At 39.0% G+C, this 21,141-nt stretch overlaps 1 protein-coding gene across 36 annotated transcripts in view; it reads right to left on the bottom strand.

Moving 5' to 3' along the window:
* Window positions 1–21,141, bottom strand: part of TTLL5 (tubulin tyrosine ligase like 5) — a 269,627-nt gene that overhangs the window by 71,156 nt on the left and 177,330 nt on the right. For 35 of the 36 annotated variants that reach the window (XR_013386548.1, XR_013386547.1, XR_013386549.1 and 32 more), the window contains one exon: window positions 12,006–12,201. Coding sequence is in view for 26 of the 36 variants with exons in the window: in XM_077910067.1 (XP_077766193.1) it covers window positions 12,006–12,201 (196 nt within the window). In the remaining 10 variants the exon portion in view is untranslated. Of the gene's footprint in view, window positions 1–10,303; window positions 10,391–12,005; window positions 12,202–21,141 lie in introns of all 36 variants that reach the window. The other variant, XM_077910066.1, reaches the window with a different exon arrangement.

Here is a 21,141-nt window from a genome sequence, read left to right as displayed (position 1 = left end):
AGAGAAAACCACAGTTTGAGGGTTGGCTTGGCCCCAGGCCAAAGACTAGAAAGGCCCTCCTTCTCCCACAACAGAAGGGTACTCGTGGGTGGGAAGGAGGAATTTCTGATAGACAGAACACAGACTGTAACTTGGAAGGTTATGGGGAAGCAAGATCTGGGCTCTCTTACTAGAAAGATAATACTGTTCAGAGATTAAATTCTGGGAGGTTTTTTTTTTTTAAATTCCTTCCAGAAAAACACTTCTTTTCGTCTTTACTTGGGTTTGTTGGTGATAGAGCAGAGCTGGATAACTCTTTGTAGTGTAAACTCTAAATTCGTTTTTTTTTAATTAAGGGAGGAGATGAAGTACGGAAATGTTAACCTCTACTTCAATGGGTTAATGTCTTTTTGTACCCCTTTTACTTTGGTTCCAGAAAAGTGAGCATTTTTATGCATTATTCTCCCCACTGAGATTTTATCCTCACTTGGATAAAGTTCCCATTACATAGTACACAAAACTGCTTCTAGAATGTTGTTCTCTGGCAGACTAAGTACTGGGATGGTGTATCTTCCTGAGCATGTAAGATGCTAATCACTCACCTTACTACAATCAGCCAAGAGCTGTTCAATGCAAAGAACACACTGTGTCTTTTGTGTAATCATATGATGCTATAAAAACTTGGGGCCAAGGTGAGGGTGAGGGTAGCTGTTTCTATTTTAGCAAAAGCAAGCTTCCAAAAGGCCTTTGTCTCACATTGTATGGAGTTCTTGGCTGTCTTCCATTCACAATGTTTGTCAGCTGGGACAAGACGGGAGGCTGAGCAAGAGAAACAGAGTACAACTTCTGGTACTGCGGACAAGGCCAGGAAGCAGTGCTATAGCCCTGATAGGGATGGGGCAGGAACCCAGAAGACGCTACTGTTCAGAGAGAGAGAGAGAGAAAGAGAGAGACTGATGACACAAATACCCGAGATAGGGCTTTGAGTGGCCAAAGATACCACCAGTTCTCTGGCATATCTTCTGATTTCTTTTTTTTTTTTTTTTTTTATATCTTCTGATTTCTAAAATCAACGGAGAGGCTCTGTCTCCTTTAGCAACAAAGACTGAAGGCTCTTATTAATTCAAATGATCTACTCTCCAGGATGTGAACACAGCTGCTTACCTGTACACAAGTGATTCACCAAGAAAAACCACTGTGTTTCAGACAGTTCCTAAGTCAATGGTACTTGCACACACGAGAAATGATGCTGGTCATTAACAGATACTTAGAGATGCTCCTGAGCCTCAGACTCTGTGATCTGATAAAACCAAAGATTCCAGCAGTAGTCTCTGTGTTGGTTCTTCAATAGCATCAGGACAATTGAACTGATCTTGCACCAGGTGTGTGTTATGACCAAAGATGTCCAACCATGAGGCAGCTGGCTAAGGCCAGGTCTGCAGTCCATAACCAGAAAAACCATGAAACCAAGCAGCCCTAAGGTGGCACAGACATGAGCTTCCCTCACTAGCAGCCCCCCACCACCCTATTCTAACAACAGAACCAGCAGTCCTACATTGGTAGAGTTGATATTCTGATGGCAAATTTAGACTCATGGCGTAGATTCTGCTTTGCTTTCTATTTTTTTTTCTCCTTCAATGCCCGGCAATGTTTGAATACGGACCACATACATTCACAGAAGGCTGGCAGTCCAAGGTTTGTTGTCTTTTTTTTTGAAACATGTTAATTTCTTTAATACGTATTCATTAGAAAAAGGAAAATAATTTGAAAAGTCCTTTCAAAGATAACCTCTGGCAACACTTAGATATTTTTGTGTATATATGGAGTTATTCTGTATGTATATACCTGTATTTCTATGGGCTTACAAAAATAGGAGCATACAATATCCAATGTTTTGGAGACTTTTTTTCATTCAAATATCTAACTTGAACACTTCTTCATATCTATAAGGGTGAATCTCAATCACTATTTTTAATGGCTGCATATTTTTTTATTATGGTTTATTATAATTTACTTACCAATCACCAATAGTAGAATACTATAAATTGACACAGTATACCTATATTAGTAATTATGGAAATATGTTCATAATAGATTTTTAAGTGGGGAAAAAGTAGGCCCCTCCAAATCTTATACTTGTATTTTGAAACTACACACACACACACACACACACACACACACACACACATTCAGGTTGTTACCAGTCTGTTTTGCTATGTAAGAACAGTGTTCTGATGTTATTTATATCTTTTTGCATATGCTGGATCATTTCCTTAAAATAATTTCCTTGAAGTAGAATAGCTAGCTCAGAAGGTGGCTGCTGCTTTTGTTTTAAATCTTTTTTCTATATATTCTCAAACTGCCCCCTTGTAAGGTTGTCTGATTACATTTCCATCAGTCCTTATCTTTCCTTGATTACTGTGAAGAAACAGCATATGTCCCACGAAAAGCTGACTCATAATTTGATGCTAATGCCACTCTTTTTCTTTTTATAAGACATTTATGCCTTTGGATAAACATGCTAAAATTTTACAGATATCATGCTTTTAATCATTTTATCATAGTATTAATCATCCTTTCTACTTTTTCTTCTCATATCTCCCTCTAGCAATTGTGAATGAACTTGTATTTTCAATTGTCCAAACAAAAAATATAAGGGGAAAAAAAGTAACCAATTAATACTTTATGAGCCTTGAACTTCTAAAACACCCTCTTTAATATCATTTTAACCAATTTGCTTCTGACGTGGGGTGGGTGGCGGGTAACTAAAACCCCCAAGTTGAAATTATAAAGCTATGCATATTTAAGGTTAAAAGTAATACATAAGAGGGGTGCCTGGGTGGCTCAGTCAGTTAAGAAGGCAACTCTTGGTTTCAGCTCAGGTCATGATCTCAGGGTCATGAGATCAAGCCCCGCATTGGGCTCTGCACTAAGTATATGGAGTCTACTTAAGATTCTTGCTCTCCCCTTCCCCTGCCCTTGCTTGTGTGTTTAAATAAATAAATAAATAAATAAATAAATAAATAAATAAATAAATAAAATACATAATAGAACAGATATCTGCACAAATGTATTCACAGAAGGATTATTCACAACAGTTAAAATGTGGAAGCAATCTAAATGCCTATCAATAGATGAATGGATAAAGAAAATGTATATACATACAAAAGCATATTATTCAGCCTTAAGAAAAAGAAAGGAATCCTGTAATATGCTACAACATGGATGAACCTTCAGGAAATTATGCTAAGTGAAATAAGCAGTCACGAAAAGGAGAAATACTCATGATTCCACTTATATGAGGTATCTAAAGTAATCAAACTCATAGAAACACAAAGTAGAATGGTTGTTCCCAGAGGCTAAGGGGAGGGGAAAACAGGGAGTTGTTCAATGAGTACAGAGTTTCAGTCAAGCAAGATGAGGAAGTTTTATTGATCTGTTATACAACAATGTTCCTAGTGAATGATATACTACATCATATACTTAAAAATTATTAAGAGGGTAAATTTGTGCTGTGTTGTGTGTTGTTTTTACTACAATGAAAAAAAGTAATACATAATAAGAGCTATGAATTTTTATTGAGCTTTTACCATGGGTCAACATTGCCCTAAACATTTTAATGCTATTATCTCATTTAATCCTCCCAACTACTGAGGTGGGTCTCATCATCATTTCTACATACAGAGAAAGAAACCAAGGCACAAGAAGGATCCATCATTTGCTCCTGATGGCACAGCTACTAAGTACTAACCTAGGATCCATGAGTGCAGAGTCTGATTTCAGAGCCCCATTCCATAACAATGCTGCCTTCCCTAGTTGTGCTATGCTGACTCCCTTTTAGAGCAAATCCATGAAATCATATTTCCCTTCCAAAGTAAATACAAAGCAAACCTAGCAATGTGTCCAATTTTCATCAGATGCATTTAAAAGACCCAGATTTCACTAGCTCTACTCCAAGAAGAAAAGCTTGAAAAGGATTTGTCTGTAAGGAAATTTTTGTTATTGATTTTAAGAGTTAAAGTATGTGTACATGTATGTATGTATTTACATAAAGATAACAATGACCCCAGACTGAGAGTTCAATTGGTTAAAAAAAGGTAATTCATAGCATCGTTAGCTAGTATTATTATTTCTATATCAGAGTCCTTGTTCTCCTGATAATGTGTCTGTGTCTTACATCTCCTGATGAGTAAAATAAAATAATCAGACAAGAACCTCTAAGTTCCCTTACAACTTTTATTTTTTTTCCCCTTACAACTTTAAATTCAGAATTTATAAATATCTAACTTGTCTCTGCCTTCAAATGTATGGTTTATTTGGCTCAGAATCTCTCACGTGATTGGCCTACTGTGCATCTTGCATAGAACTTGCTGTCATCCATCTGTTAGACTTCTTCCTGTGGCTGCGTTCATTTCAGATGGATGGGATTCTTTATATTTAAGAGTGAGGTCTTTCATTATCTCACATAGTTACTGCCATTGGGTCCCTCATATGCCCACAGACAAACAGAAACAAACAGGTCATAGAGTGAGGACAGGGAATGAAAATGGTTGTCATATAGCAGTAGCAAAATCACATTTTAAGGATATACAACAAATAAGGTTGATCCCAAGCAGCTGGCAGGTGGCCTTTTAACATACCCACAACCAAGCAGAGTTCTATACTTTGATTCATAACATTGACTCTAACTCTTTTATATTTGTGTGTATGGGCACATGATAAAATGAGCACTGGGTGTTACATGCAACTGAAAAATTACTGGATACTGCAACTGAAATTAATGATGTCCTATATGTTGGCTAATTGAATTTAAAAAAATAAAAAAAAATTTGCATGTATGGGTCTATAGTAGCAGCAGCATCAATAAATTTGGAATGGCTTATTTGACTGATGATAAGTGTGTAAAACAAGAAGAAAATAAAGAGTCACTTCTCTCAAGAGGGAGGGAGGTAGAATGGAAAAGGGCTTTCGGAGCCTTCTGATCGGGTCTGAATATCATCTCTGTAATTAACTAGCTATGCAACCTTGTGTAAGTTACTTTAACTCTTTGAGTTCCCTCATCAGTGGGATAGAAATAGTATTACATCCAGCACACAGGAGGCACTCACTCTGTGTCCATTTCCCTGACCTCACCTTCCTCCCTCCAAGATTCCAGAGGGGCACTTTCTGGGAGCAATTTAGAAGACAATCTGGTGGTAATCAGAGGATTTCTATTACTGCATGTGATGAATCAGCACGATGAACTGATATCTATATTACAACAATGTATTAAGATTCAGATTTATATGGAACTGAAAAAGCAAGCATTAATAGTAATCATGCAAAATGATCACATATGATAGTCACATTTGTAGACACCAGTCATATTTCCTAGTAGTCTTCTTGAAAACACTATCATAGAAATAAAATTAAAATACTATGACTAGCAACAATAACAGAGTTGAAAGGGCAACGTGATAATTGTAGAAATAATTCCTATGTTATCAAAACAACCCACGTAAGTGTTGCAAATCTTCAAACTTCTAGAACATATTTTATGATACTGCACAACTCAATAGTCCCTAACCCTATTACTAAATAATAACACAAAGGAGGGTAAAATATGGATGTTTCCAAGAGTTTTAAGCCCAGGAACACTTTCCTAAGATGTTTCTTTAAAAATCTGAGATACTTGGGATATGTCTAGACCTGAGTTTACATATGTTTAGTAGACCTTCTCTTTTATGACAGTGTATATGATATGAATAGTAGCAGACTAGTTACAATACCTGAAGAGGACTTCTCAAATATAGTTTTACAGGTGTCAATAAGTACACCTGTGGATGTATGAACTGCAACTTAAAATTTATGTAATAATACATATAGATTAATACATATACATACATATACGTATAAAATATAAATGAATGCCTTAATATATTGTCAGGATGGTAGCATATAGCATAGCATGATAGTCTGAAGGCTGGATGCTATGCCTGCATGCATACCTGGGTTAAAAAAATCAGCTCTTCCATTCATTATTTATGTGACCCTGAGAAAGTCACATTAAGTGATTAACCTTTTTTTTTTTGTCTGTAAAATGGGGCTAATTAAAAGGACAACTGGGAGGACTCAATGCGATAATACAAATAAAAGTCCCAGTTCAGTGCTGGATACGTGGTAACATCCTAAGAAAGATGATCCTCATGATACCCACAGATATGTATTATCATCTCCTTAGCAGACATAAGCAAACTAAAGTCCAGAAGTTTGAATAACCTGTCCCAGTCATGGGCTGGACAGAAGCAAGATTTAAACTGAAGATTATCTGACTCTAAAGCCTATCCAGAGGGCCTATTTCTCGAGCAGCTAAATGTAGTTTTGCATATGTCATTTCACATATTTTCAATGTACCTTTATTAGGTAAGATGAAAAGAGTTGGCTTGGCAAAACCTACTAAATCAAATGGTTCTAGGAAAATCAATCACCACCATCATCATCCAGAAACTAAGTGTTGTATAAGTTCCCGATAAAAGTCAGAAGGGAAAACAAAATGGAACAAAAAACCCCAACAAACAAAATGAATCGGCAGTAGGTTATGACAGGCCATCATGTACCAGGAGCTTAAGCACACATGGACAAGCTCTTCCTCCTGAATACCCCCAGTCCAATCTTCCTCCTGGATACTGTTAGAAGCATGTACAGAGGCCTCCCTCTGCACAGTCAGCCTGTTTGCTTGCTCTCCTTGTGCCATGCTGAGGAGCTAGCATGTTATTGCTGGCTGCCTGGAAAAGCCCGGGTGCCTGCTGAATTTCTCTTTCTTTCCCCTCCCCCACAAAACAAACACACAGCAGCTGAAGGCTTGGAGAAACAGTATTCACTCCAGTAGGGGGGCAGAATTTTTCTAGACACATGCAATGGACTTTTAGGAGCAGTATAACAAGACTTGGCTGGGCTTATTATGGGAATCCTTTCCACACCTGTGAGGTTGTGCATGGACACTCATACCATTAGCAAAAAGCTCATTACATATGGTACTCAAGATGTACTAGCTTACTGAAAGACCCCTTGGTGTGAACCCAGAGCTGCCCACCCCCCGCCCCCCCGCACACTTGTTATAGGAATATTCATTTCTGTTGGCCCTTAATGAATCTAGGTCAGTCTGGCAAAGGGAGCATGGTGGGAAGGGGGAAGTAAAGGACATGATGGAGTGGAAGGATGAAAGGAGTTCAGGATGTACAGTTTTCTCCTATGAGTTACCTTGAGTTACCTCACTATGTTCAAAATTAAGTCTACTAAAAATTGAATGGCTCTGGATAAGGAATGGAACCAGTGAAAAATTAAGATGTACTTAAAATCCCCCCTTTCTCCCTTCTATTGTTAAAAGACATTTCAGCAGTTCTGCCCTGGCCATCAAAATGTCCTTAATTTTTCTGCTTTTTGGTCTTTTTTCAGTCTGGATGAGGCAGAGAAGAGAGTGGGAGGGAAGGAAAGGGGGGCTGGGAGCAGAAGTTTAACAAAGGATCACTTTAACAGAAACTACTGAGTAATCGCTCTGTCCTGAGCCAAGAATAACATCAGCTCAATGTCGGCAATTAGAATCAGGTCAGTTGGGCCTCACAGCCGGTGCGGCCCTCCTCACAGCCCCCCAGCACGGAGGGCTACTCATGCTGATGTCACCAGCAGTCACTGCTGCCCAAGAAAGTCCCCCGACTCAGCTGAAAGAAAGTTTTTTATCCTTCTCCTTCAGGGGCGGAAAGCCAGAATGAGAAGGAAGTGGGAAGCAATGAGTGTAAACTAGAGAGAAGACACACATTGGGATAGAGGAACACATAACAGATTCATTTTACCACCCCTAGCCTATCAGGATTCTGTGATTTCTCCGCCCACCCTGAAATGCATGTTAAATGAATTAGTATATGTAAAGCACCTGAAACCATGCTTGGGCCACAGTGCTTATTGAGTGCTGGCTATTATTATTAAAAATGAAGAGGGAGGAATCTGTCCCGTTACTTATCTCTTGTCCACCATAAAACTTGAATCCTGGGAGCAGTGACTGCTGAGCAGAATGTACCCTGATAAGAAAAATGCACACGAAGGTTTTCGAGTTCGGAAAACTTATTTATAAGGAGACTGTGGTAGATGGAGTGAACAAGATGGAAACAAAGTTCCTATAAAACAATGACTGCCTGAAATTTTATAAGGGCAACGCTAAATTTTAACATATTCAGTCTCCCTGCCAAAGGACAAAAAACAAATAACTGAAGAGGAGATGTTTCTAATCTTTCTCTCTAGCTCACTGGTTCTCAAAGTGTGGATCCCCAAAGAGCAGCACTGGCATCACCTGGGGAAGTTGTTAGAAATGGAAATAATTGAACCCCGTTCCCAAACTTACTGAGTCAGAAATGGGATGGGATTAACAACTGGTGTTTTAACGGGCCCTCCAAGTGGTTTTGTTGCTTATAATCAGGGGTCTGCAAACTAGGGCTTGTAAGACAAATCCAGCCTGCCACTTGTTTTTAATAAAGTTTCACTGGAAAATAGCCACACTCATTCACTTACATATTGTCTATGGCTGTTTCCATTTTACCATGGCAAAGCTGAGTAGTGGCCACAGAGAGTCTATGGCCTTAAGTGTAAAGCCTTAAGTGTTTACTATCTGGCCATTAAAAAAAAAAAAAAAAAAAAAGTTTACTGATCCCTGCTTTGACTTAGAATGATTTCTTCTTTAAAAATGCTGGTTTTGGGGATCCCTGGGTGGCTCAGAGGTTTAGCGCCTGCCTTCGGCCCAGGGTGTGATCCTGGAGTCCCGGAATCGAGTCCCACGTCGGGCTCCCGGCATAGAGCCTGCTTCTCCCTCTGCCTGTGTCTCTGCCTCTCCCTCTCTCTCTCTCTGTGTCTCTCATGAATAAATAAAATCTTTAAAAATAAATAAATAAAACTGCTGGTTTTACTCATCAGTGTATAAAAATGCATGGTTTCCATGTCATCTTACTTGGTTTATCATGCTATCAAATGGACTGGATTCACGCCTATTTCCTTGTACCTCAGTGATCCTGCCAATGGCTCTGGGTAACTTACTCTCCGATGCCTATGTTACAGTACCAGTCTTTTGTTGAGGTGCATTCAGTACGTAGCACTTTCTAAATTTATGAGTGCAATGCTAGATAGAGATGAAGATCAAACCTTACTCTGCATGAATGGTTAGAGATATCCATTTCCAAACATACTCTGAATCAGTTTGCCTTCTGAAATTAATACCTTCAGTAAGCTGACTACCTAAGTGCAGAAAAGGACAGAGAAATTCCTCTGCATGTAATGCAAGAAAAGTTGCATGATCTTTCCCAGATATATTTTTAGGGAATCACTAGGAAAGGCACAGTCCATGGACATAATCAACAATTTGTTATGATACAGTGCAATATAAATAAAGCTCCCTTTAATGGCCTGTTTCATGGGTATCTCTTATGGATGAATGCTAAGTAAATTAGATTTCAATTCTACCCTCAAACAATTAACCAAAATGCTAATTATATCAATGGCTATGTATACTTTAGAAAAATGAATTCAAAGCATAAAGAATTTATCAGAGAAACCATCTCTATCTATTAACCCAAAGGCAGAAACACAGGACATACTGAGAACACAAAGCAGGCTTCCATCAACAATGTGGTGATAATTATAATGGTCAAGTCTAGCAAGCCATAAGCTAGGCTAGAAAAAGAGACTTCAAATCTAGGAATATTTAATAACTTATTTGCTATTTTCTTAGTTACAAATTCTTCAAGCTACAAATGTAGTTTCTTTAGCTCTCCCCACAGTCCCAGAACTTTACACTGACTCATTTTTACCTAAATCAACCATGGATTAAAAGAAGAGGAGGAAGAAATAAATGATGTTATAAACATATATAAAATTATGATGAATGATTTTCTGTTCCCTCTCCAGGAGACACGAGATAACTCCCTTCTTGGGAGTTCTGACTCCTCCCTAAGACAGATATTCTGACAGATTCTAAAAAACATGTTTTCCATATACTTCATAGTTTAGTGAACTAAACCAGTGTAATCCTCACTGGAAAAAAAAAATCCACACAAGAATAGCAGTACTCTGAAATTTCAAAGGAATGTGAGTTGCTGGAAGCTAATCAAAAGAGTAAGAAGGGCTTTTAAATGAAGCAGTTTCTAAAAGGGAAAATCAGTAAAATGGTCTCTCCTTCCCCCAAACTCCAATGCCCTACAATCACCAACCCTTCCTCCCCCTCAAAAATCATCGCCATTTCAAGGTATGGAAGCATTAAAAGGGCCTAATAGTCTACATTTGTTAGATCATCGATTATACTCACATAAGGGAAATAAGGCTATTTTTGAGACCTCTCCTGCCCAGGATCTGATGAAGCTGGCATTCTCAAGAATTCTGAATGATGAGGAGTCTAGAAGTTCACAAGTTTTAAGAAATTTACACAGATTTAAAAAAGAACTAAAGTACACATTTATATCTAAAATTGTGAAAACGTAAACTGCCTATCCCTAAGACTTTCTAAATGAGGAAATTTCTACATGATCACAGTGTGGTGATCAAATTGAGATGCTACATTCCATGTTTTCCAGGTAAGAATTCTGGATTTTCCTCGAGTAGAAATGACTTACAGGAACTACTTCACAACTACCTATACTTACAATTTCTCAATTACATTGAGTTAATATAATATAGAGACTATGCCAGCATAGAAAAGGATGAGCAAGCAATGAATGAAATTGAAATAATGTCTGGATCTGAACAACAGTTAAAAAGATTAAGTAGAGAGAGAGAGAATAATGATAATTGATTTATTTGGGGGGGGGAACCTTTGGGAAACACTGCTTTAGCCTTTGAGTGAATATTAATTTTGTACAAACTAATGCACAATATGTACTACATTTTTATAGGAGCAAATAACAAGAGATCAGACTGATATATTTCTTCATGTAACCAAATAAAAGGGAAGCTCACAGAATCAGTACTGATTTAGGCCAAAAGAACATGTAGAACACAATAACGGATTCTAATGATTACCCTGAAATCATCAAGAAAAAGTTAACTCTATATGGCCTGATTTTTTTGTGTGTGAAGTCATCCTTTCTCTGTAATGTGGGCCACACTGACACACTAGTACAATTCACTTACACAGCTCCCTCACACATATGCTCAGGAGTTTCTGTCATTGTAGAGATGGTGAATAGGAAATCAGTGTTTTATTAGAGTGTAAATGCCACACCAGCGAGGATTTTTTTTTTTTAAGATTTTATTTATTTATTCATGAGAGACACAGAGAGAGAGAGAGAGAGAGAGAGAGAGAGAGAGGCAGAGACACAGGCAGAGGGAGAAGCAGGCTCCATGCAGGGAGCCCGACACAAGACTCGATCTTGGGACCCTAGGATCACGCTCTGGGCCAAAGGCAGGCGCTAAACTGCTGAGCCACTCAGGGATCCCAGACAGTGAGAATTTTTGTGTATACTGTCCCATTTTCATGTACATTGTTTTGTGTCCTATCAAACCAGAGGACCAGAAACCAAACTTATGACCATTTCCTATGAAAAGAACTTGAAACATTATTTATGCCTTGAAAGTCTCAACAGGTCATGAAGGATTAATATGTGCTTATGTACACCAAGTATGTAAAGATAAGGAAGTAGTACATTTAGGAAAAAAGTCGCTTCAAATGCTAGCTTTTAGGTATTTGGAAATTCGACTTTCTGGGAGCTTACTGAACTACCACCATGCAGCAGAAAGGGGGAAATGACACAACAGAGATTTCTATAGAGAAACATTCAAATTAAAGAAAATGTCAAAACTGGTTCAGCATTACATCCCAGCAAAGCTAACATCATGGCTTCAGAACATGACTTCCCTTAGAATAGATTCTCTATGAACCATCCAAGCCATGGTGGTGTTGGTAAACTTCTGGGAAACTATTCCTACCCTTCCCATTGACCTTCTTCCCCACCCCCGCACACTCCCCCTGTAGAAGAAGAGACTAGCATATGGAAAAGCCTTATCTGAATTACCTGGTGCCGGGCTCGACTCTGGTCCAGAAGCTGCCGGGACTGAAGTTTCTGTTGTTCAAGCTGCTGCAGAGCAAAATGGAGTTGGTAACTGCCTGCAGTGGGGTGATACTTGTGCTGAGGGACCACCCCTGTAGCCTTGTTATACGTGTTGTTCTCTACCTCTCCCTCCCACGCAAAGCCACCTGTTTGAAGGCTCCTGAAAAGAAAAGAAAGCAGATTTCTTAGAGAGGTTGTGTGAATGACCTAAAGGAAAAAAGAGAAATATCACAGGTATTTTTTCCTTTATAGAGCTAAATACAGTTTGGAATTACAAATCTCTTTGTGTGATAAGTGATCTGATTTATCACACTAAACTGCAGCTCCATGAAGTTGTACAAAGACAGGGTCTGCTCTGCTCTCCATTCTATTTGGAGCACTTATCCTGAGGCCTGGCACATGGTCAGTATACAACAAGTATCTGGTGAAGGCTGAATAATTAAAATTGTAATTACAGTCCTCTGTGAGGGCCACAAGGAATTCTGAGAGGAGCCAGGGAGCTTCAGATGCAGGATGGCATGTTAAATTTAAGGTAGGAAGTGAGGCACAATCCTCTTTTCTAACATCAGCTTCAAAAGTATAGGGGTGAATTATACAGAATTCATAGTTTTTCTTAACCACCTATTAGTGAGCTCATGTGTCCATCATGGGTGAATTATACAGAATTCATAGTTTTTCTTAACCACCTATTAGTGAGCTCGTGTGTCCATCAAGGGATAAAACAATTGGTCTAGGAAGATCCTTTTCTCATTTTTCTAAATTTACCTCAATAGAGTCCCCGGCCAACCTGATGTTTAGCCTGTACATCTGAGGAAGGTGAAGGGCTGGTGGCCTTTGGGACTGTTCAAACCCATGCTATGCTGTTTGTTAAATACTCCTGACTCCTCGTTGCCCAGGTATCAAAATGTTAGAGTCTGGTGACCACATCTGTGTATATTTCAGCTGAAATCCTCACAACTACAGGCCTACACTTGTCCTCTCGGTCTGTTTCTTCCAAGTAGAAAAGTCCCCATTTATACCACTCCATACCTATTAGCATGGCAAGTATTAAAAACAAAACAAAACAAATGCTGGCCAGCATGAGGAAACATTGGAACATTGCTGTTGGGAATGTGAAATGGTATAGCTCCTGTGGAAAACATTCTGGTAGTTCCTCAAAAAGCTAAACACAGAATTACTATGTGATCCAGGGATTCCAACCTCCCACCCTCCAGGTATATACCCCAAAGAATTGAAAGCAGGGCCTCATATACTTGTATATCAACGTTCACAACAGCATTATTCCCAATAGCCAAAAGGTGAAAACATCGGCAGGTGAATGATAAACAAAATGTGGTCTATATATATAATGACATATTAGCCTTAAAAAGGAAAGAAATTCTGACATGCTTCAACATGGATGAACCCTGGGGACATCATACTAAGTGAAACAAATCTATCACAAAAGGACCAATACTGCATGATTTCACTTAGATGAGGTCCCTAGAAGAGTCAATATAATAGAGACAGAAAATAGAATGGTAGTTGCTGGGGATGAGGAGATAGGAAAATTGGGAGTTACAGTTTAATTAGGGCACTGAGTTTTACTTTGGGATGACGAGTAAGTCCTGGAATGGATGATGGTGACGGTTGTACAAATTGTGAATGTACTATATGCCACTGAATTATACACTAAGAAATGGCAAATTTTAGGTTATAAATAATTCCCCACTGTTTTTTTTTTTTTTTAAGATCCCCATTAATTTAGAATCGTCTTATCTGGCAGCCCTTTTTTCTCATATTTGGTTCTCTTCTGGACCTTCTTCAACTACTCTGTGGTGGTTTTTTGTTTTCCTTTTTGAAGTACAGTGACCAGAAAATTGTATACAGAAGAAACGGGGAGAAACAGGAAGAATCTCATAGTGAACAATCTTACCCTAAACCTGATTAACAAGGCTTGAAGAAAGGGAACAGTGTCTAATTGAAGAGAAATATTCATAGTGATTTAAATCATCCTGCTGTTTTATTTCCTCTACAAATTTCCTTTGACGTGAGGGGTCATTTCAATGGCAAAGACGCAGCAACACTGGAGTAAGGTTATGCAGACCTTCCTGAGGCCTGACCTACAGCTCACCTTGTTATTTATAGCCTGATTCCTAATGACCCCAACAGAGCCCTGGGAGCAGGAGCAAAGTAGAATGCCTGCTGAGTCAAGAACCCCAGGCTCCTCTCTCGTCTGTTTTCTCCCCAATAGCTTCATCACTTCAGGGGTCTGCTTTGGTTCCTCAGCCTCTCTCTGAGAGATTTCCAAATACCTCATCAGGGGTTAGGTCTGGGTATTGTATTCTAAAGTCCATGGATGAAAGGTTTTCTACTTACATAATCTCACCTCTAACAGGCTACATCCCTTGCTCATCTCCTCCGACAGTTTGGCTCACACAATTTAGTTGCACAATTACGTACTTCCGGCTAATCTTCTCAGAGAACCGTACCAAAAGGCTCAGACCTTGCTAATGAATTTTTGAGTAGGACACTTGATCTTCAGTGACCCTCAGAGTGCATGGTGTTAAGAAGACATGTTAAGTGCATGCACAGTTAAGAAGACACGTTCTTTCCTGAAGGGCTTCCAGAGGTATAGAGAAATGTGGCAACCAATGACTGAATAGAAATAAGTGCCTAAATATGCAAATAAAATGTTCACATTATTCCACAAAGTGAAGTGTTGAATGAGAGTCAAACAGGAGTTACAGGGTGAGGAAAGAGAAAAGCTTAATGAAGAGAAGGTGCAAGAAACAACTGAGCTGGTTGGGGAACTCCATCGGCTCTGAGTGGAAGGAGGGATGGTGGAGAAAAGCATCCAGGTATAAATGAAGAGAAGGGTGGAGGCAGGAGTGGGCTGATCCAATGAACAAATGAACACATGGAAAGAGACAGATGAAAAAAGCAGGAACTGCCTGGCTTGAATAACCGTGAGACTTCCATATCAGTTAAGGGCAAATAACAGAATTTGGAATGAAACCATTACTTATGATAACTGCACTGAAAGTCAGAAAATCCATCAATTGTGATTCTACTTCCATTTATGGCTTGCTGGTTATAGAAGTTTCTAGCCACAAGAAGCAATCTAGACTCAGAAATTAGATATATTTTTTAAAGATTTTATTTATTTGAGAGAGAGCAAGTGCAAGCAAGAGGGAGGGACAGAGGCAGAAGCAGACTCCCTGCTGAGACTCATCAGGGAGCCTGACGAGGGGCTAGATCCCAGGACCCTGGGATCATGACCTGAGCTGAAGGCAGATGCCCAACTGACTGAGCCACTCAAGTTCCCCAGGAATTATATATTAAAGGATTTTTGTAACTCTGTTATAACTGTTATGTCAGAATTCATCTTATTCACAGGCTAAACTGGTTTTATTTTCTAGAAGCTGCTTTCATAACAGATATTCCTAGGAGGCATTTACTTTCAAGCCTTCTTGTTGTGCATCAGAAATAAGAGGAATGAGGCCCTTTTATGTGGAGACAACCAGGGACAGATTCTCAGGTGTATGTCCATGAAGCAGGGCTCTGTGAGTAGAAGGGGTAGAACAGCAGGTCACAGAAAGCCATAGAAGAGGCCACGGAGAAGAGGTTTGCTCATCTAACTGCACACACGGTGAACAGACCACAACATCATAAACTATGACAGTAAAGGCTGTTCTTACTCTCATCAGTAATCTAAGCCCAGTCTCCAAATCACAAAAGAAAGCTTTTTCAAGCAAGTAGAAACTTTTAGCAGAGGCAGAAATTTTTATAGGGCACCTCTGGATGGGGACAGGAGTGCTCAGCTGTGTCAGGCAACATGGTGAGTGCCGCAGGAAACTTTGCTTTGGGTGCTTTGAGTGATGGTGGTGGTCCTCAGGCCACAGCATCTCACAATTAAAGCATGAGCCTTGGGGGTTTGTAATATGTAAGTTCTACAATGACTGACTTAGAAGTCAGGTGCATTCTCATTTGGACCTCACTGGAGTTTACATATCTCCATATTCCTTTCTGTGGCATCTAATAGTTAACATTTCTAGTCAAAATTCCATCCCATCTCCCTGAACCCCGATTCACTGCAGTCTACTAGTAATACATTTTCTACTCCCATCAAAATTTTAAGCTTTAATTATTCTCTCTAGTTTTTATATTATTCTTTGCTCAATATAAGATATAATATTGTATGTATTCCCTGCAAATAATTCCTAAGAGTTTTGTATTATTTCTAGAAGAGAGTAGAGAGAGCCAAGAAAGTTAGCTATGGATATACTCAGAATGTCTACCATTTGACTCAAATTCAAAGATTCAAAGTGAACTATGTTGTATTTCACCTTTACCACATATGTAGCTAAATGGGCACCAAATGGCAAATTCTTCTGAACATCACTTTCTTTCATTAGCCTGTTCATTTAGAACTTTATCTCACTTTCTATATTACACTGTGGCATGGCACTATGGCATAGCATGGCAAATGTTTCTCTGTAACAGCCCTTCCTGTAGCACAGCCCCGAACTCTAGCCAATAAATATTTTCTCCTTTGCTTTACTATCTGTTCCAAGAAATAGGTGTTGGTTTTTATACAATGGAGCACTGTTGTTTTTTTTATTTATTTATTTATTTATTTTTTTGAGGCACTGGTTTTTATACAATGCGCTGGATTTTAGCAAAGCAAATCTCATCAGGCAGTTGCACTCTCCATGAAGATATACTTCCAGATTTTGTGAGAATCATGTGACTTCACAAGAGTGTAGGGTAAGAATGAGGCACAGGAATGTGACAGTCATAGAGCAAGTGTGATCCCACAGTCCATTTCCCCAGCCTCCTTCACCCAATCCCAACACAACTTGAGCTACCATGAGTAGGGAGGGTTGGGAGGAAGTGTGTGAGTATAGGTATTAAGGACAGCAGAGGCTATCCTTTGTCTATAAAAGACTTTGAGACTGAGAAGAAGCAGTCATAGCATCCAATTAAGTGCTGCAAAGATGCTGTAAGTGATGAAAATCTCACACATGACAGAAGGGCTCCTGCAAGCAAAATGAAGCAGTGCTGGCCATTATTAGGAAGCCCTGAGATCAGAAAGGCATCATGCAGGGGTAGGGGGTGGTGGTGTGGAGACTTCTCTGGGCTTAAAGGGATGTTTCCATGACAAAGACTGATTCTGCATGGAATGTTGTGTGTCCCATTCCCAATGCCTACCAGGACCACTGGAATCAGGCCACATTCCCAAAGGCCACACAGGGAAGAAAAGAATAAAACAGGGTCTGCTCCTCTGGGGCCTTCATTACACTAACTTCTCTGTGCTTCAACTATTCTCATCTGTGAAATGGGGCTACAACCATAAGCACCTATTCCAAGAGCTGTGGGGGTTAAAGAGCTAACAGGAGTGAAAGTATTGGCACACAGGAAAGGCTCCAACAGTTTATCACCACCACAAATATTACTATTATTACTACTCTTCCCCCTACCGAATGATTCCATTTCACTGCTGCCCTACAGTCCTTTGAGGTAATATACAGAAACATAAACTCAGTCATTCACCATCAGAGAACTCTGTGTTACCAAGTTAGCACAATCCAGCCATCAGCACAGTATTAGTTGTGAAGTCAACAGGGCTCCAATTTACTAAAAAGAAAAGCTCTGCGGAACAGTATCTCCAAAGTGTTATAATTGTGTTGCATGCTATATGCGGAGGACTAGGACAGGTTATCTGGAAAAGGATAAATTTGCCTCCTCTTCAATCCAATAAACAGTGGAGGCGGCAGAGGCACATACATGCATCTTTTTTATACATTCGGTTTTCTGCTCAAATCTACTTCCTGCTCTTCCATCAGAGCTGATCGTTCTTGCCTTCTTCTAGCCTTTACTGGTGGTCTAAAGAAAAGACTGTTTATACTCTTTCCTGTCCTAACATCCTTCCCAAGGTCTTTCAGCCTGGCCTCCATCCATATAAATGTAGTGGCTTCCTTTTTTCTGTTCTGGAGGGGGCTCCACACAGAGTCAGAGTGAACTGCACAGACCTCTGGGATTTTCCTTCAAAACTCCTAAGCTCAGAGGGGAGTCCTACTCTCTACTCTCAGAAATAATGAACTAGAACCTTCTTGGTTTTAATGTCACTCCCTCATTCTCCATCCTGGATTGTTACCTCTCCTGTAGTTAAATCAGAGGCAAAGCCCAAAAAATATTTAAAAGCATCTTTTGGGACTTCTGCTTTTGAGCAAGCTGTAGAAAATTTTAAGAGACCATCATTCCTACCTTAACACAGAGAACAAGCTGAATAAACTGCTAAATCATACTTATTTCAAACCCAACAAAATGCTGAGGACATACAGAAACCTAAATGAATAAAATTCCAGGAAGTGAAGCAGCCTTAAGCTTTCAGCCAAGATGGACCTCTGGGAGGAGGAGGTATCTCCTCCCAGAGGAGGGTTAAGGTACAAACACCTAACTTTTGACAAACTCAACACCTGCATAGGGGATGGTATGATATATTAGATTCCTTGAAGCCCAGCCACAGAGTGAGTCTGCAGACACCCATCAATTCTTCACCAAGTGCATGGGGAGACTGAAGGCTGGGGACAGGGCAGGAGACTCACCCAAATCCCTTACAGAAAAACTGTGTATATTACTCTTTGACTGTCACAGAAACTCAGCAAGTGGTATTTTGTCATTAACAATAAACACCATGAGTTGTTTTCCTTTAAGTGCTAGGTTCACTGTTTATTTTTGAGAAAATGTCTGCCAAACATCTAAATCTGAATAACCAGCGTTCCTCTATCAGTTGTTTTTTCAAGTAAAAACATTTAATGAAAAAGGCAGGGCAGCCCTGGTGGCACAGTGGTTTAGCGCCACGTGCAGCCCAGGGTGTGATCCTGGAGACCCGGGATCGAGTCCCACATCAGGCTTCCTGTATGGAGCCTGCTTTCCCCTCTTCCTATGTCTCTGCCTCTCTCTCTCTCTCTGTGTCTCTCATGAATAAATAAATTTAAAAAATCTTAAAAAAAAGAAAAAAGAAAAAAGCAGCTAGTTTGGACTCTAACTCAGTCACCCAAGAGCTTTTCCTTGAGATGACAATCATACAGTATGCAGAAACACTCTACACGTACATCCTATTTTGTCAGACAGAACATTAAAAAGATATGTAATTCAGAGTTGAGATTTCATAATTATTACTGCTTAACACGGATTTCTTAATTAGCTCTGGCATTTCTCTTGTAACTACAAATGTTCTGGTGGTAAAGATTACTACTATAGTTTGGTGCAATGGCCTTAATTTGTGCTAAGGCATGAGGAATTTTATAAAAACACTATTGTTTTTGTACCATGTGCAAATGTCAACATAGTGAAAAAAGGCAAAAAATGTCTTAGTGCTACTATAAAAACTGTTTTGACCCTACTGGCTTCCTAAGAGGGTCTTGAGAATGAACACCCACTCTGCACCCCCAGATCCATGAACAGAACTTTGTGAACCATAAACCTGTAGCAATAGAGTCTGGGGACAGGAGGGAAGAGAGCACATTGGAAGAGGACTCTGCAGATACCAAATAAGCTGACATCTAACATGAAAAGCAGATATCCTTGCATAGCTCAGAAAACTGGCCACATGATTTTAAAGCATAAAAGGGTGCTCCCATCCTACTCTCAAAACATCTGAGGCCAGAGGTGAACTGGAATCTCACTAAGGTTGCAACAAAGTCCAGAGTCAGTTTATTATCAATTATATCAGCTCAACCACTTCTCTTCCTGCCCCTCTTCCTCACATTTGCAGCCTGAGAAAAGGATAAGCATGTCTTTTTTGGGGGGTGGGAGGGCAAATAATATTTACTTAAGACTCTGATTTTACATAGTCTTTTACGAAGCATACAATTAATAATTATAAAAGTCATGCAGAAGCAAGAAAATGTGACTCCTAAGAGAAAATAGTCAAAAGAAGGGCACTGAGAGATGGCTCAGATATTGGACTTAGCAGACATGGACTTCAAAATAACCATGATAAATATTTAAAAGGGTCTAGTGTAAAAGGTGGGCAACATGTATAAACAACTGGGGAATTTCAATAGAGAGATGAAATTTATTTTTAAAAAGGACCAAACAAGAATTCTAGAAATGAAAAAATATAAAATCAGAAATGAAGAATTCATTCAAAATGCTAATGGCAGACTGAACATAATAGAAGAGAGTATGTAACATATATAAAATTTGAATCTCAGAAGGAGAAGAGAGAGAATGGAGCAGAAGGAATCTTTCAAGAGATAAAGGCTAAGAATTTCCAAAGCTGTTAGAAGACATTTACCTACAAACCTAAGTAGATCAGCAAATCCCAAGCAGTGGAAGTACAAAGAAATCTACACCCAGGCACATCACAGTCAAATTGCTGAAAACTTAAAGAAAAAAATCTTAAAAGCAGCGAGAGTGGTGGGGTGCTGGTTGGCAATGGTAGAAACATTATCTACCAGTGAATAACAATGCAAATAGTTGCGTTGTCTACTTATCATTAGAAAACAAAGACCAGAAATGGATAGATATATTGGATAGATATATTAAGGTGCTGGGGCAAAAACCATAAAAAAACCCAACCAATATAGACTTAAACATTTCAACAACACTCTCCACTCACTCAGTCTATTTGACAATTATGTAAAATTACCCAGTAATTTTAGAATAGTCATTTATTTCAAGTACATGTGGAGCATTCACCAAGATAGTCCAAAAGCTGGGCCATAAAATAAGTCTCAGTAAAAATCAAAGGATCAAGATCCAGAGTATAATCTGACTAGAATGTTATTAAATTAAAAATCAATAATAATATGTCTAGAAAACCCCAAAATATTTGGAAATTAAATATTACACTTCTAAATAATCTATGAGTCAAGGAAGAAATCATAAGGCAAATTTAAAAGTGTATCCAACTGAATGGTAATGAAAACAATCAAACAAAATAGAAGAATACTTAAACAGAAATTTATAATATTAAATGTCTATATTAGAAAAAATGTATAAAATTAACAATCAAGCTTCTACTTTAAGAAGTTAGAAAAATACGAGCAAGTTAAACCCACAAGAAGTAGAATAAAAAAAGAATAATAATAAAATAAATCAATAAAGT

This window comes from Canis aureus, chromosome 9 (genome assembly GCF_053574225.1).
Source record: "Canis aureus isolate CA01 chromosome 9, VMU_Caureus_v.1.0, whole genome shotgun sequence".
NCBI classification, from domain to species: Eukaryota; Metazoa; Chordata; class Mammalia; order Carnivora; family Canidae; genus Canis; species Canis aureus.
The sequence above is the reverse complement of the archived record's forward strand: the minus strand, read 5'-3'. Positions and strand labels throughout refer to the sequence as shown.